The sequence below is a fragment of the Nematolebias whitei genome, chromosome 6 (assembly GCF_014905685.2).
Source record: "Nematolebias whitei isolate Nwh7 chromosome 6, NemWhi1, whole genome shotgun sequence".
NCBI lineage: Eukaryota > Metazoa > Chordata > Actinopteri > Cyprinodontiformes > Rivulidae > Nematolebias > Nematolebias whitei.
Window position 1 is genome coordinate 49072172 of NC_056503.1, and position 22066 is coordinate 49094237.

At 43.8% G+C, this 22066-nt stretch overlaps 3 protein-coding genes across 3 annotated transcripts in view; 1 reads left to right on the plus strand and 2 right to left on the minus strand.

Annotated features, from left to right (window-relative positions):
• The window catches only part of rnpepl1 (arginyl aminopeptidase like 1), a 152971-nt gene that overhangs the window by 74538 nt on the left and 56367 nt on the right, over nt 1-22066 (minus strand). The gene's annotated exons all lie outside the window — the stretch shown is intronic.
• Nucleotides 305-3002, minus strand: abcf3 (ATP-binding cassette, sub-family F (GCN20), member 3). Its single transcript, XM_037677736.1, has 9 exons — nt 2902-3002; nt 2029-2176; nt 1867-1943; nt 1643-1698; nt 1298-1395; nt 1090-1212; nt 741-1007; nt 563-643; nt 305-368 (listed from the first exon to the last, which is right to left on the minus strand). Exons 1-9 carry the CDS (start codon nt 2972-2974, stop codon nt 305-307), a joined length of 987 nt encoding a protein of 328 aa, XP_037533664.1. The 5' UTR covers nt 2975-3002.
• lrch3 (leucine-rich repeats and calponin homology (CH) domain containing 3) lies at nt 5331-16339 on the plus strand. The gene is made up of 20 exons (XM_037677734.1): nt 5331-5619; nt 10000-10144; nt 10336-10462; nt 10564-10669; nt 10753-10889; nt 10959-11062; nt 11142-11235; nt 11437-11530; nt 11608-11744; nt 11869-11924; nt 12008-12053; nt 12144-12266; nt 12355-12399; nt 12635-12688; nt 13655-13688; nt 13767-13924; nt 13989-14060; nt 14133-14270; nt 14350-14427; nt 16142-16339. The coding sequence occupies exons 1-20, from the start codon at nt 5361-5363 to the stop codon at nt 16337-16339; spliced, it is 2205 nt and encodes a 734-aa protein (XP_037533662.1). The 5' UTR covers nt 5331-5360.

A 22066-nucleotide genomic window follows, 5' to 3' on the forward strand; every position in this document is an offset into this window, starting at 1 on the left:
AAATGCACTAGAAACACGTGAGAAACAGAAATCGTATGAGAAACACACAGGAACACATGGGAAACACATGAGAAACACACAGGAAACATGAGAAACATACAGGAAACATACAAGAAACACACAGGAAACATGATAAACATACAGGAAACATGAGAAACACACAGGAAACATAATAAACATACAGGAAACATACAAGAAACACACCGGAAACATGATAAACATACAGGAAACACATGAGAAACACACAGAAAACACATGGGATCAACACGTGACATGTAACCCATATGAGCTGTGTACACATCACTCACTTGGTGGCCTGTTGTTGCATTTTGGGAGAGAATCCAAGACCAGCCAGGATGACAGAGGCTCTGATTGGATGAGAGAGACAGAGCAAGTTAACAGGGTTACCGACAGATTTATCCCACCTGCCATCCAGGTGTTAAATCCAGATGTTTTCTGGGAATGTGTCTTTATTGTGTTTGTTTAACTGATGGAATATAAATAACTGTTTTTAAACAGATTTGTTATTTGTGAAAATAAACAGTGCGGTTGCCATGGTTACCGGGCTGGGGCTTTGTCAGCTTCAATCTCCTCCAGTTTACCGTAAATCTCTGACAGCCGGACGCTCTCCATCCCGTCGGCTCTGAAACGACAGCAGTGATCAGAAGCCGCTCCTCTGACATCATCAAGGACAAACGGCCTCAAGCCGCGCCGTCACTGGTCGAGCTTCGGCTTCTTACGTTCCGTTGGCGATACGAGCGTTCAACCGCCGCTCCTCGTCCAGCAGGTCCTCTCGCAGAGTGTCGCTCTGCAGGACGCTCTGCAGCGCCATCGTCTCATCTCCCGCCACTTCCTGTTCCACGTGCAGGATGGAGATGTGCACCGGCACGCGGAGGTTCCGACTCGCCAGCATCTTCAGCAGCGTTGTCTTCCCCAGACCGTTTCGACCAATCAGACCATACCGACGGCCTGACGCCAGACATAGCTCCGCCCCCTGAAGCAGACACCTGAACACAGTGACATGAGCATGGGAATGAAATCTGATTGGTTGTGGCGGCTCCTGCTGTCTCTCAGTGGATCTGTCCTCACCTTTCTCCAAAGGAAACGTCAAAGTTTTCTATCCGAATGTCGTAGCTCCGGTTCTTTCCCGATTGATCAACCCGATTGTCCTTTTTGTTGCTCGCCTGACTGGCAGATGCCTCCTCCAGGACTCTAAGAGGACAGGTGAGGACAGGTGAGGACAGGTGGGAATAGGTGATCAAGGGACAGGGAGGAAAAGGACAGGTGTGGGACGCACAGTGGACCGGAGATTTTCTGAGAGTCCTTCTCGTTACGGCGCTCGGTTTTAGCTTTCAGCTTGGCTTCGGCTTTCTCCAACCTCTTGGCATCGACTGTCTGCAGAGAAACAGAAAACAGCAAAACATTTCAACTTTGATGATGGTTCCATCTGCCGGTCAGAGGTCATGAGGTTCCATCTTCTGTTGGGATCAGAAAACAAAACATGAGGATTCAGAAACAAATCAGAACCCAGTCCTGTTTTTCCTGCAGCTGGAGTCCAACACGCGTTCCTCCCTTCAACACGAGGGTAACAAAGTTAACAAGATGGAACCGTTAAAACCCGACCGAAGGGTTAAAGACTCACCGTGTTTTGAGGACGTTTCATCATCCAGATCCCCTGAACGTCTTTGACTGCTGACACTGAGGAGAAACACACACACATCATCCAGCTCCTGCTGCGTTCACATCAGAGATGAACAACGGGAAGAACCGAGAGGAAATGCCTCCAAAAAATAATTTAACACAATAAATGACAAAGTCCTGGATCAGTGCCTTGTGGGACTCCATTAACGGACTTCAGGGTCTTACCGGAGTCTGCAGACATCTGAGACAGCTGGACCGGAGCGTCCAGGAGCATCTGCTTCTGCGACTGGCGATGGTTGTTCCTGATTAACCCAATCAATAATCAATCAATCAATCAGAACTGCTGACAGAACCGATCAGAACCCAGGAGAAAACCCGTCTGCTCACAGTTTGAGGCTGTTGAACATCTGGAGGCAGATGTCTCTGACGTCATCCTCGTTTTTACTGTCCGCCGACACATCCTGCAGGAGGCCACCGACGGCATCATACACCTCCTCGCCATCCTCGAAGTCTGTGGAGCTGCTGTCCAGAACACCTGGAACACGACCACATAGTTCTACGACAGGTGGGGAACATCCTGAAGGTACGACCACGTCATTCCCTCCACCAACCGGAACATTAAGCCCACCCTGACAGTAACTTAACTGGACAAAATGTTCTGGCACAACAGTCCAACTAAGATCCGTCTGGTTCTGGATAAAGGCTCCAATCCTTACACGGGATATTTTTTTTCTGCTCCAACAACTTTAAGAACAAAAAGGTCACCTGCTGCCAGATAAGCCCCGCCCACTAACCGGTAACCACGGTAACCAGGTAATTACCTGTATGTCAGTGGTCATAATGATATGGCTGATCGGTGTATGCTCTGATTCTGATCAGACCTTTGCTAATAAAGTTTAATTAAAAATTACGTCACAGAAACTGACAGACACGTGCTGAACTCAAACCTGACACCTGATCTTGAATCGGTTTTCCTGACGCTGAAACCGATTCCTTTTTTTAGTATTTGGATTCTGCCCTTGTTTTAACCCGGGTTCGGTTCGGTACGCTTCGGTGTCCCGGCTCTCTGACCTCATCACCCCGTGCAGCCCATCTGCCACAGCTATGCGGCCGCGGGCTACCGGGCGCTGCCGCCCGGCTAACCGGAGCACCAAAGGCCGCGTGTGGAGCTCCGCAGAGCCGGGGGCCACTGACTCTACCCCGCCGGCACTCAGCGGCTCTAAACCCCGACCGATGGCGGCTCTGTGCCCGCTCACTCACCTGTGATGTAGTCGAAAAGCTCCGTGTCGATCTCGGGAAACTCTGTCTTCAGGATGTCTACGTACGTCGCCATGATACCCGGCCCTGGACAGTGTCGACCGAAACGCGCATGCGTCAACTAGAAAAACCGCTTTGAACTGTGGGGGTTGTAGTTTTTGTCTTGGACAACGTCAGAACATGTTTCTAAAAATATTTTTACTTCCTGTATTTTTATCAGCTGTGCCACGTGAGCTGTTTTAAATGTTTCATAGTTTAAATGTATTATTTAATTAGCTTATAACGTCCCAGTTCACATCAGAGATTATTTGAGGTTCACAGAGTAAAAAAAAACAAAAAAACAATTAGGACCTTGACAAGAACACAATTTTTAGAGTACAGTATTACTGTGGTGTACTAATCTCAAATAATAAATATTTTTACTAAAATACTACAATTTTTCTTGCTAATTATAGTCGTGAAAATCTACACATAAACCTATCAGGGATTTAATCTCTTACTGCACAGAAATACAGCCGTCTGAAAATTGTATTTTAAAGAATTAAAACATACTTTGATTGGAAATATCTAAATTAGTATAAAAAAAACAGGATGTGTGGTTTAAGCTTTATGAATAAAGTAACTCTTCAAGGCCATTTGGTTTAAATTCAATTCAGTTTATTTCTAAAGTCACAACAGAAGTCGTCTCAGGGACTGAACAGAAACATTCAAATAATAAAATAATAATTTAACATTATTTATGTGAGGAGCAGACTGCTTTGAGTTTAACTTCATCACAGAACTCTCATCTTGAGCAAGTACGAAGGCGACGGTGGAAAGGAAAAACTCCTCTTCTTCTTCTTCTTCTTTTATGTTTAATGGCGGTTGGCAAACAACTTATAGGTGCATTACCGCCACCTTCCAGACTGGAGTATAGATTAGATGTCCTATCACTATATTCTCCCCATAATGCCTGACATCTTGAGAAACCTAAAAATGCTGTTAAAAATTATATTTTCAGAAGATCTTTGCAGCAAATTTTTAACATCTAAATTGATTTTATTACTATTCATCTCTCTAATTAACAACTCTCTTTCCCGGCTGTATTTACTACATTCTAGAAGAATATGCTGCACCGTTTCTGACTCTCCACAAAAATTACACAGACCTGTACTATGTTTATTAATTATTTTCAGCGTACTATTCAGCCCCGTATGCCCAAATCTTAGTCTAGATATAATATCCTCTTCTCTTCTATTTCTATTTCCTTCCCTACATTCCCCTACTTTCCTTTGGATGCTATAATAAAATCTTGCCTTTTCTTCTCCATCCCATAATTCCTGCCATTTCTTTTTAAAATATATTTTACTTATACTTTTGATTTCATTTCTGCTTATTTTCATATTTACTTCAACCTTATCCCTTTTCGCTGCACTTTTAGCAAATTGATCCGCCAATTCATTTCCTATTATTCCAATATGAGCAGGAATCCAAATCAACTTTACCCTGGATCCAAACTCTTTAATTCTAAAAATTAATTGACCAATATTCAATATGATATCTTGTCTTGTATCTGAACTCTGTTCTAAAATACTTATTAATGCACTACTTGAATCTGAACAAATCAATATTTCCTTCTTTCCCGTTTCCTCACACCATTCTAGAGCCATTAAAATAGCCATTAGCTCACCTGTATAGACTGTCATTCTGTCTGTTACTCTTTTATTTTTCATAATATTTAAGTCCGGAACTATAAATGCTATTCCAATTTTACCATTTACCATTTTAGAAGCATCCGTATATATTTGTAGAAATTCAGGGAAAAACTCCTTCATGAGGAAGAAACCTTTAGCAGAACCAGGCTCAGGACAAGAGGACCATCTGCTTCAAACGAGGAGGAACAGATACACAATGGCAGGTCGAGAATCACATGTTAAGATAGAAATAGTATCAAATGAAAATATTCAAATTCTATAATTCACATATTAGTGTGAGTTACCATTAATATGTTGATAGTGATTACGCAGTAAATTTATACTAAACAAAGTACTGTGTTTTGCAACACAGCATTAGTGCTTAGTGTATCAGATCTTTTAGCGTGTCGTTTAGCATATATCTTAGTGTATATCTTGGATCCTAATTTAATGTTTCTTTTTACACTTTATATTTTTGCTTATGCTGGTTGTAACTGGGATCTAGTGTACATATTTTTGTCCCACCTCATGTACCTTATGGTGAAATGACAATAAACCTATTTGAACTCGAACCTACTTATCGTTTTGGTACCGCCAAACAGAACTGCTGTAGTACTGTGGTATCAGTAGTACTTTTAATTAACATGCATAATTTAAAAAGTTATAATAATATAGTGTAATTCATATAGCATGCAGCAGGTTAATGTTCTGTGTGCGGTTGTGCCGCAGTGCGCATGCTCAACACTAGCAGTAGCCGTTAGCAGTGCGGGCTAACAGCCGGAGTGTGTAATGGCGGCCTCGGTGTTATTGGGGTCTGCGGAAAACACCGGACTCCACTTCACGGTCGGAGCTGGCGGCAGCAGCGGGACTACCCACATAGGGAACGCCAACGGACTGGGGCAGGCATGTCCGGCATCGTGGAACCGTTCTCTGGAGCGGGCGCTGGACGAAGCTTCGGTAACCGGGTGTGTGAACCTGAGCGGCAGGAAGCTGAAGGAGTTTCCCCGGAGTGCTGCCAACCACGACCTGACGGACACAGTCAGGGCCGGTAAGTGAGCCCCACAGCCTCTACCAGACCCACAGAGACGGACCGGTCTCTGTTGGGTACCAACAGAAAACGTGGAACCGTTTTTGTCCGGATTTAACTGCGAGAAAAGTTGAATTAAACTTCTTGGGTCCAGAGGATGATGGAAAACCGAACGGGCCGGTGTTGTGGTAAACATTGCACCCCTGTGAAATGATGTCCTCCCGCCGCCCGGTTGGGCAAATGTCTGACCACCAGCAGCACCAGAACAGTGTTGTAAATAAATCCTGTTGTCAGAGGCTTGTTTGAGTCCAACATGTTAGTTTTTGAGACAGACGTGCGCGACGGAGGAAGCTAAAATAACATCCGCTAACTTTGACAGATTTATTTACACAGGGCTCATCTAGAGCTGTGCTAGCGGATGTAAACAATGTCTCGGCTCTGGATTCTTGTGTTTCGGCGTGAAGTGGGTTGTCTCCAGGTGAAGGCGGACGGGACGCTGGATTTCCGGGGTAACGGTTTGCGACAGGACACCGCTATAGCATGCTAACGCTGAAACGGTGATTAAACACAGCTAAAAGATCGTTTCTGTAAACTGCTGGTTCAGGATTCGGTTCTGGTACTGGATCATCAGGAGGCGGGGACAGCCTCACCCTGGCTGTGACGTCACGAAAGGTGAAAGGACACCTGTGTTTGTGCTTTGTTTTGTTTTTAACGTCTATTGTAGCTCCGCCCTCGCGGACGGTATGGGATTGCCAACAAACGGATATCAGATGATGGGCACCAGTGACCCCGCGACAAGCGGGTAAAGATAATGGATGGATGGATTATTCCTCACAAGGGACCTGACAGGAGCTGACATCAGACTTCAAGACCCACATCCAACTGTCTGTCCTTCTAACCATCCATCCATTTATACATCCATCTTCTTCTTTCGGCTTTTTCCTCTTCAGGGGTTGCTACAGCGAGTCAGTTTATATATCCGTCATCCATCCAATTATCCATCCATCCAACCATCATTCATCTATCCATTCAAACCTTTGTCTATCCATCCATCCATTCAAACCTTTGTCCATTCATCCATCCATCTATTTATATCCATCATCCATCCAACTATCCATCCAATCATCATCCATATATCCATCCAACCCTTTGTCCATCTATCCATACATTCATCCAACCATCATCTATCCATCTGTCCATCCATCTATTTATACATCCATATTTTTTTCCGTCTAACCATCCAGCCATTATCCATCTGTCCATCCAATTCATTCATTCAACCTTTATTTATACAGTTTAATCCCATTGAACAATGGGGACTGACTTACAAGAGAGACCTGAATTTTAACAAAGAATGATGACAACAATAGACAATTACAAAGGATGCGTACACATTTTTTATTTATTTTTGGTTTTTAACAAGTGAAAATAAAATAGTAATTAAAAAGAACAAAGTCCATGCTCAATAATAATTAATAAGTAATTAAAAAGGATAATGTCTGCATTGTTTTTTTCCAGGATCTTGTCAGATGTTTGAAGCCACTTAGAGAGGTCAAAGGTCGAGAGCTTCAGATCTTTTTGCAAGATATTCCAGGAAACAGGAGCGGAGTAAGAGAAGGTCCTTTTGTCTAGTTCAGTCCTCACTGAGGGAACACTGCAGGTAATGATGTCCTGAGAGTGCACGCTGTAGCTGCACTCACGCAGAGACATGTAGGAGGAGATGTATGAAGGCAACAGACCAAGAAGTGATTTAAAGATGAAGATGTACCAGTGAGAGAGTCTGCGTGAAGTTAATGGTGACCAGTTAACCAGTGAATACTGGGTGCAGTGGTGGGTACGGTAGTTACAGCCAGTTATGAATCTTAGTGCACCATGATAGACAGCATCCAACATCTGCAGCATCCAACATCTGCAGGGTTCTTGTAGGAGCGTTCATGTAAATAATGTCACCGTAATCAATGGAGGGAAGGAAAGTCACAGATACAAGGTGTTTCCTAACATTCAGAGTTAGACAGGATCTGTTTCTTAAAAAGAAACCAGTTTAACTTTCAGTTTCTTTACCAAGTTTTCATGTGGAGTTAAAAGAGAGATGTGAGTCGACCAAGATACCCAAGTATATACCTGGATATCCAATCAGCCATTCATCCAACCGTCATCTCCATTCAACCATCTGTCCATCCATCCATTTATTTATAATCCATCTAACCATCCAGTCATTATCCATCCATCATTCATCTATTTATACATTCGTTCAACCTTTATTTCTACAGGTTAGTCTCACTGAGTCACGAGGACTCGTTTACAAGAGAGACCTGATTTAAACAAAGAACACAGATGAAGTACAGACAACAATAGACAATCATATAAAAGTCATATAAAATGAAAATTAATTAGAATAAACAGCTACATTATACAGCGATGTCAAATACTAAACACAGGAACACGTCTGCGTTGGTTTTTACCATGAACTTAACAGATGTTTAAAACCCCTTAGAGAGGTCAAAGTCAACAACTACAACTAATACATCCATCATCCATCCAACCAATCATCCAACCATCATCTACCATCTGTGGATGATGGGTTGATGGATGACTATCATCTATCCATCTAACCATCCTTCCAACCTTCTTTTATTCATCCATCCATTTATTCATAATCCATCCAACCATTATCCTTCTAGCCTTCCATCCATCATTCATCAAAACATCGTCTATCCATCCAACTATCCATCTATTTATACATCCATCATTTGTCCATTCGTTCAGTTTCTAACAGTAACAGAATGTTTGGGTTTGTGAGACGTTTAGACTAAAATACCCTCGAGTCCGAGCTGCAGGATCATTAAACTGGTTCAAAACCAGCTCTTGTCTCGGTGTTTTCCAGATGCTCCTGGAGATGTTTTCATTGACAAACCCAACAGCAGGAAGTGATCCTGGTTGTTCAGGACACTTCCTGTGTTTGGAGACGAGTGAGTGAGCATCCCTGGCTGCCATGCAGCAGGAAGCCGAGGTTACCATGGCGACGAGTTCTTCCTGCTGTCCAGGTGCTCTGATAAATTTAGAGTCCGTGGGTTCGTTTCCTGTTGCTGCTGGAGGTGTTGAAGAGTTTGTTCTTGAGCGGTGTCCCATTAAAACAGCCAGAATCTGAGATGAATCGTGATAAACTTCTGAGCTTACAAAATCAACAAGATACATTCTGTTTTATGATTTATTCATTTTATTGATGGATTAGATTAATTCATGATGTTTTCTTTGTATTAATTTATATTTACAGAAACAGTGCGAATGCTGTGCGCTGAGTCAACTTGCTGGAGCCAAAACTGAGTCACTCGAGCTACTGCTAATAGCAGAGTCTAAGAAGTAAAACTGTAGCTAAAGCATAAAATTAGCTGAACATTAGCTAAAAGCTATACTTAGCACAAGACATATAAAGCCAGTTAGCTGAAGCAAATGTCAAAAAGAGCAGTGGATTGGAGGAATTGAAAAGACTTGTGTATTTTTATTTATTTTGTTAAATTAAAAAAGCATAAAAGTTTCAAATAGTAAGTCACAGAACTGTTCCTGATCGAGCTGAACTTTCTGGTGAACAGCCGGTTAAAAAAACACAAAGTTATTAGTCAAGTCAGATTTATTGATATAGCACATTTAAAACAGGAACTGTTACCAAAGTGCTTAACAAAAAGATCACAGCATCAAATAAAAAGTAACAAGATAGAATTACAAATTACATTTAGAACCAGCTTGGGTCCAAAAACATACAGAAGAAACTGTAAACCATAAAACGCTGACTCAGCATTCAGACAGGTAAAGGCACTGAATGCATATCACCCGCTACCCTTTACGCCAGCGTTTTAACATAAAATCGTTTTATTTTGATCAAACCTTGAAAGTAACTTGTGATTTCATGAGAACTCGACCCATCAGTTAGCTCTCGGAATGTGCGTTGGAGATGAATCTCAGCTACTACCACACCAGGTTTAGGTCAGTATCAGTAAAACTTTCTGAGGTAGATAATTATTTTGTGTTTTCCAGGGTTGTGGTACTCCTTTTAAATCGCGTTGACTCGTAAAGTTAATCACATGTACAACAGTGATTACCATGCAACTTAAACAAAAGTCCATCCACAGCCTCATGAGATATTTTGCTAACAGAAACACAACGAGTGGGCAATAAAAAGACCGCTTTCCACCTGAACATTTTGATTTTTTCATCTTTCCAGGAAGCTGATTGGTTGAGATGTGTTGTGTTGACAGGTGTGACCTCAGGTTAGGGTTCCAGCATCGGTTACCATGGTAACAGACCCAGGTACAATATGGGTCCCTGAACCAAACCTGATGCTACCTGGATAAGACCCTAATTCTCCTGATTAGAACCAAACCTGAACCCTGTCCGTGTCCTCAGATCTGTCTCGGAACCGCCTGTCGGAGCTGCCTCTGGAGGTGTGCGTCTTCGTGTCTCTGGAGTATCTGAACCTGTACCAGAACTGTCTGAGGTCCCTGCCCGACAGCCTCCTGAACCTGCAGGCGCTCACCTACCTGAACCTCAGGTGAGTCTCTCACACAGACTGTTGGGTTCTTATGGTACCGTGTGGTTCTGCAGGCAGGCAAGAACATCAGAGTGTCCTGAGAAATGTTTGAGATGAGTTGGATGTTCTGGAAAACCCATCCAGAACCGCTCCATACCCAGTCAGGTTAGTCACAGAGATTCTGACCCGTCTGTCTGACTCCTCCCCTCCAGTCGGAACCAGCTGTCGGTCCTCCCGCCCGTCCTCTGCAGCCTCCCTCTGAAGGTTCTGGTTGCCTCCAACAACAAACTGGTTTCTCTGCCAGAAGAACTGGGTCAACTGCGACTGCTCACTGAGCTGGTCAGTGTGTTCCCCTGCAGACGGATTGATGATGAGTCCATCAGATTGGGTATCAGTTACTGATCACCTGTGATTATTGATGTTTTGGTTGGCCGCTGCAGGATGTGAGCTGTAATGAGATCCAGACGTTACCGTCCCATGTGGGTCAGCTGGAGGCTCTGAGAGACCTGAACATCAGGAGGAACCACCTGATCCAGTTGCCTCCAGGTATGCACACACAGATCTGTTGGGAGCTGAAACAGAACCCCAGGATGGGTCTGGATCCGAGTCATGTGCCTGTTTGTGTTCAGAGCTGGCCGAGCTTCCTCTGGTGCGTCTGGACTTCTCCTGCAACAAAGTGACCTCCATCCCTGTCTGTTACCGACGCCTCACACAGCTGCAGGCCATCGTCCTCGACAACAACCCGCTGCAGAGCCCACCTGCACAGGTATGCAGGACTTGATGTCGCATCAGCCTCCCAGCTGCTAAGGTTTACCACACTGCTTCCTGTCTGCAGATCTGCATCAAAGGGAAGGTCCACATCTTCAAATACCTGAACCTGGAGGCCAGCAAGATGACACCGGAGCTGCCCGAATATGACAGGCGGCCTCTGACCTCCTGGTCTGACCTCTCACACACACACAGTGCTGCCTTTTCAAAATAAAAGCATGATTTACTGACTGCAGCTCTGTCCTGTCAGTGCTGACGATGTGTTCGCCGGCCGGCTGTACGGCGCGCTCGACTCCGGCTTCAACAGCGTTGACAGCGGAGACAAGAGATGGCTGGGCAACGAGGTCAGGCATCTGTCATGTTTTAAGCCACTGGTAAAATCTCTGGTATGCTGCTGCACTTCATTTAAAACACACTTTGTGCTGATAAAGTAACTGTCTCAGACATTTGTGAAAGATCAGACACTGAGTGTGATGTAGACGATGTGTTGGAGTTCACCTCAGGTTTAATCCGTCTTTAACGAAGCCTCCTGTCTGTTCGCTCAGCCTTCAGAGGAGCTGTCAGAGCTGCCGAGCAGAGTGGCCGAGATCAGCAAAGACCAAAGACGAAGTGGAGGACCCTCGCTGCCTAACGGGACCTGTGAGAGTTTCTCCTCTGACCTCAGCTCCATGTTCACATTTGTCCAGATTTTCATCTTCTCGTCTGTCTGTCTTCAGATGTGGAGCTGGAGCAGATAGACTTCATTGACAGCTGCGTGGAGGAGGAGGAGGAGGGGAAGAGTCGAGGAGGAAGAGACAGCAGCAGCCTCAGCTCTCAGTTCATGGCCTACATCGAGAGACGCATCACTAGAGAGGTAGGAGCAAGATTTTTGACCTTCTGTAACTCAGAGCTTTTAAGTTGGGACACAGTCTCTTTACTCACTTGTAAAAGTAGCACGTTATTGTGAAAAACCTCTTACTTCCTGTCTGTGTTCTTAGGGTTCTCCTGTAAAGCACAACCTGTCCCGGACAGAAGACGCAAAGAGACACAGCAGGTGCAAACAGTAAACCAGTCCAGTCCACATTCACCTGTGTGTCCCCACTTCCTGTCTGACTTCCTGTCTGTCCTGTCTTACAGGAGTGTGGTTGATGGTGTAACAGCCCCTTCTAGTTCCCACAGTCAGGTACAACATTCTGCCTGTCAAATACAAAACCTCTTGAGATGAACCTGACTGGGAACCATCGGGCTCATTTTCTCTGTTCGTCCCACTCAGAGAGGAGGTTCTGGAGGTGTGGAGAGGATGAGGAGGGAAGCTCAGCTCGCCGCTCTGAGGTACGACGAAGAGAGGCAGAAAAAACGTTCTTTGCAGAGAGACAATGCCTCTAGCTACACGAAGGTATGACCAGTTTAACCATTGAATTCACCAGTTTAACCTGCAGGGTTTTTTTACCTTCCGCTCATCAGTAGCTGTTGTTGTTTTCTAGCATAAAGCTGCTCAGGGTTCTACGAAGTCCAGTCCAGATTCTGAGGTGAGTGTCCCCTCAGTTTGATGTTGTGGTTGTCCTCCTCTCTGAGCCAGTCTACCTGACTATCTGCCATTACTCCCGTCTTTACTCTTATCTTACTCTTCACATCTTTGCTCGGTTATGATTAAACCAACTGTGTAGCACCGCCCCCTTATTTAGACCACACCCTTTAGCACACGTGTTCGCCTTCATGTGTCAGTTATTTCATTGTTTGTGTGTCTGTGATGTTTGTCTTTAGAATGTCTACCCCTCCAGACGCTGCACCCACACTGATGACTCCGCCCTTATTGTGGTAAGCATTTGACCCCACCCCCAAAATTCCACTGATCTTTTCCAAACTAGAAGCAGACCGGAATCGTTCATCGTCCTATTTCACCACTCCGTTGACAGAACGTAACGTGCTGGTTTCCACACCTGTCCACATGTCATCACTGCTGTTTGAGCTCTGCACCTTCTGTCCATCTCCCTTCTGCTTTTCCTGTTGATGCTTCCTTTTACGACACATTTATTTCCTTACCTTAGTCACAAAAATGCCACACCAATAATCTTCTGCCGTTTGTCTGGGCTAACGTATCGTGTGCACACTAATTAATTTTTATGTATATGAATGTTTCTGTTCAGTGCCCTGAGATAACTTCTGTTATGACTTGTCGCTATATAAATAAACTGAAATGAAATGTTGAGCCAAGACATGAACGCTCAACTATCCAGACTGACTGGATCTCCTGGGATTCCTTTAGGAATCAGGAGATGAAAAAATACGTCCCATATACAAAAAAAATTACTGAACCAGGAAATTACTGCTACTTTAGGTCACGTTAGCTAGTTTCAGAGCAACAAACGGTTTATTTTAAAGATAAAAATATCAATTTGTAGTTTGTCATGTTGATTATTTGAGTTTGGTTTGAGCTTTTTTAACGATCTGGGTTTTACCGTTCTGACACGTACAATGTTAGAACTAAAGTCGGCTGGATTTGTAAATCGGTATAACTGTTGGCAGTTTTTTGTAAGTGTTCACTCCAAAGTCCTGGGGTTCATGAAGGCAGCGCTGCAGGTTTCAGAGATGATCGGTGCTCGGAGGAGAGAGAACCTCTGTGGGTTCAAGTTTAGGATAAAAGATGAGCAGGTAGGCGAGGAGCATCCTGCTTTCAGGTGTATTCAGGTCTTCTGGACACAGGGGAGTCCAGGTGTGCTCATGTCTGTAACCGTAGTCCAGGTGTGTTCAGGTGTGTTCATGTGCACCTGTGTTGTGTCTCAGCAGGGGGAGGACAGAGCTGCTCTCTCCCCTACAGGTAAGAATAACACCTTGACTCATTAACACTTGCATCACCCACATACGTTTTCACTTCTTTTTTTTTCACTCCTTTCAGCCAATCAGTCGCCTTCTTACCCCAGCCCTGGGGGCGGGGCCTCCTGTCGGCCAACCAGTGGGCGTCCTGAGAGCTTCCTGTACCGCCTCGGCCAGAGAGAAGACAAGAGGAAAGGTGTGTGTTCGCTGAGGCATTGTGATCATATTCACCTGTCAGGTGTGCAGCACGTGACTCCTCCCCCTCTGTCCTGCAGGAGATGCCACTGCTGCTGTGCCTCCTCAGAGCCAGGAGGAGGCTCCTGCAGCTCCTCCTCTGCTTGGAGAAGATGCTGAACTGGTGGAGCAGCTCAGAAAGGTGCCTCCTACACGCTCCTCCTGCCCAGCTGTGCCGTGGTTTGTTCATGACCAGCTGTCTCTCCCTGTCCAGAACATCGAGGCCCGCCTTAAGGTGTCGCTGCCTAGTGACCTGGGAGCAGCTCTGACGGATGGGGTAGTGCTGTGTCACCTGGCCAATCACGTAAAGCCACGGTCCGTCCCCAGCATCCACGTCCCCTCCCCCGCTGTGGTGAGTGTCTCTGATTGGACAGACCGTTGGAGTCGCTGCTGGCGACAACCTGCTGATCTCTGCGTCTCCACTCCCGCAGCCTAAACTCACCATGGCCAAGTGTCGCCGCAACGTAGAGAACTTCCTGGAGGCGTGTCGCAGGATCGGAGTCCCACAGGTAACACACACCTGAGTGACAGCAAGGGGAATGAATCCAAACGTCCCGTGCCTTAAAACAGTCCTTCTGTCCAATCTAAACTGGCAGCTGAGGGTACGACCGTCTGCACTGATGAAGTTATCGTCGTCTTCGTCACGATGCTCTGCAGATGTGGTGCTGGACCAGTTTATTCCAGTTTATACCAGTAAAAACACCAACTGTACTTTATGAACAAAGTTTATTTCACAGCAGCAGATTTCAGTAATCCAGGATAAAGCTGAGCTTGGTCAAACCTCATCAGAAGATTGTGAATTATTCTGTCAAAACTGAGCTGCTTCATCTGTATCTACTGTAAAGCCTGGTTTACCTAATCCAGCTAATTTATCCAGCCGTCTTCATAAAGTCATGAGTTCAATCCAGATTAACTAATCCTGACATGAAACTGTATGATTCTTGTCACACCTGAAGCGATCAAAATATAAAATGATTTTTATGAGGCTGAATTTAAAAAGAAAACTCAGCTTTAATTAGAAAAGCTCGTAAATATTTAAAAAACTAGCTTCTCTTTTTTTAATCCTACATTTCCATAAAATGTTTCAGAATTTACACCAAAACCCGGAATACTAAAAATATAAACCTGTCAATTTTGCTGAGTTCCTCAAACAAGTGAAACTTAATTGAGTTGGGTGTGGGGTTGCGAGCTATGTCTGGATTAACTAAATCTGACTGTTAGCCCAGTCTGGATTACCTAAATCTGACTGATAGCCGGGTTTGGATTACCTAAACCAGGCTGTTTGCCGGGTCTGGATTACATAAATCTAATTGATAGCTGGGTCTGGTGGTTAAACTTAACCTGACTGTTAGCGGGATCTGGATTAATTTAACCTGACTGATAGCCTGGTCTGGATTAACTTAACCTGATTTATAACCTGGTCTGGGTTAATTTCACCTGACTGCTAGCCGGGTCTAGATTAATTTAACCTGGCAGCTAGCCGGGTCTGGATTAAATAAACTAGGCTGTTAGCCGGGTCTGGATTACGTAAATATGACTGATAGCCAGGTCTGGATGAACTAAACCTGACTAATAGCTAGGTCTGTATTAACTTAACTAGGTTGTTAGCCTGGTCTAGATTAACTAAACCTGGTTATAAGCCTGGTTTGAAGTTTTATGGTGCAGCTACAGCGAGAACAGAAAGTGACTTGAAGATAGAAAGAAAGGAGAGATTTTAAAAAGAAAAACAAGAACAATTAACAGGTTAACTTTGAGTGGTGATGTCTGGATTAAACAGGTTAACTTTGAGTGGTGATGTCTGGATTAAACAGGTTAACTTTGAGTGGTGATGTCTGGATTAAACAGGTTAACTTTGAGTGGTGATGTCTGGATTAAACCGGTTAACTTTGAGTGGTGATGTCTGGATTAAACAGGTTAACTTTGAGTGGTGATGTCTGGATTAAACAGGTTAACTTTGAGTGGTGATGTCTGGATTAAACAGGTTAACTTTGAGTGGTAATGTCTGGATTAAACAGGTTAACTCTGAGTTAGGATGTCTGGATTAAACAGGTTAACTCTGAGTTGGGATGTTTAAATTCAGTCTTAAATCTGAAACTAATGAAGATTCTTCTAAACTAACAACTTTCTTTCCTCTCTTTCATCATCCTTTCATCATTTGTTCTCTGTCTCACCGTTCATATTTTATCCTCCACCGTGTCCATCTCACCAAACACAAACACTCAGGACCGTCTCTGTTCAGTGGGGGACATACTGGACAGAAAAGGGGGTGTGGTCTATGAGACACTGGATGCATTGCTCACCATGGCGCCTCTTGCTGTTAGACCTTCTCTTCAGGTCCAGTTGGCTGGCTTCGCCCTCTTTTACCTGTCCATCATGTCGGCGCTGTGCGCCATCTACGTTCACCTGACACCGCAGGTCTGAGGACGACCCGATATGCCGAATGGAATACTTGTATATTGCTACAATCGTCCTCCAGACATGTCCTCCAGACATGTCCTCCAGACATGTCCTCCACAGTCTTCATCAATGTTCAGCACAAACGTTTTCCACAAACGTTTACATAGGTTGAGCAGAAACGTTCACTGCAGTTGTCCTCCACAAACATTCAGCACAACATATTCAGAACAAACAACTAATATTGTCCGCGGCTGATGTCCATTCCTAACGTCCACCACTAATGTCCTCTCTACAAATGTCCAACAAAAATATCCACTGCTAATGTTCTCTGCAAATGTGCAGCACAATATATTTAGCACAGATGTCCCCCAATATTGTCCATCACTATGTCCTCCATTATTGTCCTCAACAAACGTTCAGCACAAACTGATGAGCACAAACATCCTCCATTAATGTCCTCTACAAACGTCCTTCACAACTGTCCTTTACAAACATACACCTCAAATGTCCACAGCTAAGGTTCTTCACAAACATTCAGTGCAAATGTGCAACATAAGATAGAACTTTATTGATCCCGCAGGAAATCGTTGTGCCAGAGTTTCAGTACAAAGGAACAGACACAAGGAGTCACACAAGTTATAAACAATAAAAAAATAATTCAATAAATAAATAAATGCCCTCCACTAATGTCTTCTACAAACATCCTACACTGAATTCCTCCAACATCCTTTGCAAAGGTCTAAAAATGTCCACTGTTAATGTCCAACACCAACGTCTACTGCTCCACAAACATTCTCAACAAATGTCCCCCGCTATTGTCATCCACAGGACAACGTCCACCATTAATGTCCTCCGCAAACGCTCAGTGCAGTAATGAAATAAACTTGCAGCACTCTTTTGTAGAAATAGATATTTGAAAGTTAAGCTGAATCACTCAGAACCAGAGGTGTTGAGCACAGGCTGGTTCTGACTCGTCCGTCTGGTTTCTGGCGTTCATTCTGTACAGAACAGTTTTCCTGATATCTTTTTCTAAAATCACATCCCCATAGATGGACTGGACTGGTGGTGACTGATGATACAGAATCCTCCAGAATTTTGGAAGATGTCCTTCAGCAAATGTTATCTTTAATAAGAATAGCTTATTTCTACCAACCCCATTCCTGCAGAGGTTCTGAAGAACTGTTGGTCCAACAGGGATGGATGATACTTCCAGCTGTCCATCCTTTAGACCCAGATTTTTGAGTGACTTTAATAGTACCTACAGTCAGACCTTCAGACTACTCCAGAGTAGTTTCTCTGTCCAGAAGTCGGACCAATCTTGTGTTTGTTCTCAGATTAAAGAAATTTACCTGGAAATCCATTTGAAGCAAAGCTGGAGTTGATTTGTTGGACAGATTAAGATCAGAAATCTGATCCACGATGATGCTTTATGAGGGTTGTTTGGACTCTATACAGTCACTCGGTAAAGAAAGTAGCATACAACACATGTCAAACCAGCTGGTGCCATGAAGTGGGCCTGTATGCTACTGGATGTGGAACCATCATGACATGGAGTAGTGGCAGCAGCCAACCAGGTTACAGGACAGAAGGTGGGCCGTGCAATAGTAAGTTGTTCACGGCCTGGATTGAAACATGTTTGTTCTAACTGTAACTTGTCAGTACTGAGCAGCTGTATTTCCATATTGGGAACTGTTCTTTAACTGGATTGTCACATTCCATGTTCGACTGGGACTAGTCAGTTTAGACTGGAATCTGTTGTTTGTCTGGTCTTGGTTTTGAGTCCAACTCTAGAGCTATAGGTGGACAGGAAGCTGTAACAGGATGTGGTCAGGCTCATCTAAGTGAGTGCATCTATGATATAGAGCTATTTGAGTCGAGCCAGATCAGGTGACACATCCCTGAAGTTTGTTACCTGCCTGCGAACGCTCCGCCCACTGAGTTCTTACTACTGACACCCACAGTGTCTGTTAAAGCTCCGCCTCCAGGTACCTGCTAAAGCTTCACCTGTATTGAAGAAGCCCCACCTCCTGGTGCTAGTCAAAGCTTTTCCATAGTTAAAGTAGCCCCGCCTCCCGGTGCCTGCCATAGCTCCACCCTTTGGTGCCTGATTCATTGGCCCTGCATACTCCATCTGAAGCGGTGAAATCGGCTCTCACTGACGTAGTTGCTTGACGAAAATCGCATCGTTTTGTTGTCGGAGTAGCTTCGCCTGCTCCTCCTCAACACCGGGCCCGGACCGAACTGTTCCCCACTGGTGAATGCACCAAGTGTTGTGTGACTGGTCAGAAGTTTCAGCTCTACGACTCTTCAAACACTAAATTAGTCCATTGGTCAAAAACTCCTGGATGGAGATCGTGCACACATCGTGCACGGAGGAGTCAGTCTGCTGAAAAGTGTGGCGCTCGCTTCATGATAGATCTGTGGCCGAACGGCAGCTGCAGGGACGGAGTGGAGACTCTGGTGGGAAGAAACCTGGGTGACGTATGCTGCAGGGGGCGAGGTTTCCCAAGATGCACCTGTGTGTTGTGGAGTAGAAGGATGCGTGCGACCACGAACGTCCTGCAGCCACGTGACCGCGAGCTGACTGTTGGACTTCGGATGGAGTATTCTGGGACCTTAAGCGTTGCCTCCTGTTATTGAAGCCCCACCTCCTGGCGCCTGACCAAACTCCACCCTAGATACTGGAGCTTGACCTCCACTTTGTTGACCCCCACCCTCAACAAAGAAGCCCCGCCCCCCTGGTGCCTTATGTTCTGAATGTTTTTGGTTTTAATGTGTGGAGAGGATCAGAACCGAACAGCCCACAGCGACTTTGTCTTTGAGTGATGTGTTCATCTCAGACCGTTTGTGAAACCAGAACCTGCCGTGTTCGAAGTGCCATTAGTTCTCCTTTTACTTCTGCTGCTCTTTGTACGTGTTCAGACCCAGGTCTTTGACCCAGTTCTGGGTTAAGAGTCCGGTTCAGTTGCTGAACCTTGAATAATAATTTGATTAGGTTCACTGAAATGTTTTTTGGTGCTGTGATAAAATCTGAAATTTGAACGGGCTTTGAGCTCTGTCCCACCCACACCAAGTCCAGGCCACGTCTGTGGTTTCTACTGAGCCCAGTTCAACCATGACCCGGTCCATGGACGTGTTGTGCTTCTGAATTCTCATGTTTTGACCCACTGCTTTTCTTATGGTGTTTATAAATCACAGAAACATTTAGAGAATTTCACACCAAAGAGTTCAAACGGGCCTTTACAAGTCCAGTTTCTGTTCTAGTATGACTCAGTTAAAGTTCTTGCGGTGAATATGGACCTGTGTGGTTCTGGTCAATCTGGACTGGAGTGTAAAAATTTAACTGGTTTTAGATTTTAACAGAAGAAAGCTGAGGACTTTTATAAACTGCTGGTGTGTGTTGGAGCGTGGCTCGGTTCTTGTTTTGAATAAAAGTGGTAAAAAACACCTGGACTCCTTGCGTTTCTTTAAGACTCACCTGAGGAAGTCATGTGACTAACTTAAAGCAGAACCGCTGGGTTCTGAACCCTCACCACGGTGCTGGCGGCAGGAACTGAAGCACAAAGTTTTCATAGAGTTGAAGTTGGATCCACCGGTTTGGTTACACTACATTTCCCATCAGCCTCTGCTCTCAGTAGATCAAAGAATCATTCTGCAGTTTGTGACCTTTACATCTTTCCTCTCCATCACTTTTCCACCTTTTTCCTCTTTTTTTATGTTGCCATGATTACAGTTATTTTATTCGTTATTTTAATTTGCCATCTGTTGACCTACCTTTCTGTTGTCCCCGCCCCTTTTCTGTTGTCCCCGCCCTTTGTTGGGTTCTTCTTCTGTGGTGTCTTGTCTGTGCAGAGTAAGTTGTGTCTTCCTCTTCATATCTTGGAGGAGCAAGGGCTCCCCCAGGTGGCTGGAACCGTCAGCGCGCTGCTCGACTTGGCCCCGCCCCGACAGTCCACCCCCACGACGGCACTGGCGCCTGGACCCGTTTTCATTTAGACGCCGTCGCTGCACGCGCTCATGAGGCCTCCCGAAACGCCTGCAGCCAATCGGAGCTCATCGTGTTCCAACGACGTGGGATGTCATCAGGATACAAGAATGTAAACAAATGATGTCAACCAACAGGAAGAATTACCTGTCTGGGCTCTGGTCCAGATGGGTCAGAACCACTGGTCCTTCTGGTTCTGGTTCAGATGTGTCAGTAAGAGAAGAAAATAATGTTTTAATTTTATTAAGAAATCCACAAAACAACAGAAATCTTTACAGTTGGGACTCGGTTAGTTTTTTTAAAACCGTTTTGGCTCCAGTTCACCTCCCAGGTTAAACAACAGAAACGGGCTTCCATAGAACCACTTCAGAACCCGAGTCAGGATGTGGTCCCACTCCACTGATACGAGCAGGAGCGAGAACCTGCTGAGAGCCTCATCATGTGGTTCTGATGGAGACGAGAACAGGCCTGATCATGAACGGGTCACGTGACCGAACCCGCTGAGGACACGTTAAAAACATGTTACAACATGTGTTTTTGTCCCAAACCCAGAGTTCCATCATGTCTGAGAAACTAACCATGATGATTAAAACAAAAAGTTTAAAACTGAGCAGGATTTGCACATAACAATAATAATCTTTAAATGTTAGAGCAATACCGTCTTTATTCATCTACAGGATGTTAAAATTAGTTTGTCTACAAAACGTTTTATATGAAGAAAAGAAAGTTTTAACTAAAATTAACTATTTTTATACATGCATGTTATGTATCTGTCACAGTTTTTTGTTAAGACATAAAATTATAGCTTTAAAAAAAACAACTAGTAACGATAATTTAACTTTGCAGATTTAGTTTAGAATAATTTCAGAAAACATTTTAATATCTTGTAAAGTTTTTTTTGATATTTCAATCACAAATATTAAATATCAATTAATGCTAACATTTAGTGGTAAGTTATAAAATACATTAATACATTCCAAAGTCTTTAATGAAAATATAAAAACACAAAACTAAGAGTTTTATAACAAAATGCGTGACACGCCTGCTTTGCTAATACAGCTTAATACTAAAAAGACTTGATAAAATTATGCATATGTAATTTGATATTTTGTTCAAAGTACATGTTTTTTTTATTACAACTAAAAGTTTTTATGGTTTAGAAATTCTTCTTTTTCTTGCAGCTAATGAGCTACATGCAGCTAACACTAGCCTAGATTTAAGCTTGTGCTGTTTAAACTTTAAGCTACAAACTCACTATTTAACAGCATAAGGTTTATAATGTATTGTGAATAATAAACGGGTTAAAAAAAGTTAAATTTGTGTGTTAAAGCTAGCCAAAATTGTAGTGAACTAAATTACGCTGAAATAAAGTTGCTACCTTTAGCTGATTCAAGATAATTTAGCTCACGTCTAACAATTTGGCTAAATGTAGCAGTTGGATTGCTATATGCACTGTAACTGAAGCTAACACGGCTAATACTTAGCATAAGCTGAGTGATTAGTCTCACACTAATGTAAGCTAACGGTAAATTAAACTGCTAGAAGAGAAGGAAATATGATTTTTTTTTCCCCATTCAGTCGGAAAATTTGTCTTGTAGCAGCAAAGTAATGAAAAATAAAAATCTAATGTAGAATAGATTATAAAATAATCTTTAGCAATCAATAAAATGTTGCTAACTCCGCCTTTAAACAATTATTTTGGGGTGTCTGATTTAATATAGAATTCAGATTTCTAACAACAACCAGCAGAAATTGTTTACATTAAT

Coding starts and splice junctions, on each gene's coding strand:
- abcf3 (XM_037677736.1), bottom strand. CDS start 2,974: ATGGCGACGTACGTAGACATCCTGAAGACAGAGTTTCCCGAGATCGAC. Junction 1,699..1,866: donor TCAGATGTCTGCAGACTCCG/GTAAGACCCTGA, acceptor GTTTCTCCTCAG/TGTCAGCAGTCAAAGACGTT. Junction 369..562: donor GCTGACAAAGCCCCAGCCCG/GTAACCATGGCA, acceptor TCATCCAATCAG/AGCCTCTGTCATCCTGGCTG.
- lrch3 (XM_037677734.1), top strand. CDS start 5,361: ATGGCGGCCTCGGTGTTATTGGGGTCTGCGGAAAACACCGGACTCCAC. Junction 13,925..13,988: donor ATCATATTCACCTGTCAGGT/GTGCAGCACGTG, acceptor GTGCCTCCTCAG/AGCCAGGAGGAGGCTCCTGC. Junction 14,061..14,132: donor TGGTGGAGCAGCTCAGAAAG/GTGCCTCCTACA, acceptor CTCCCTGTCCAG/AACATCGAGGCCCGCCTTAA.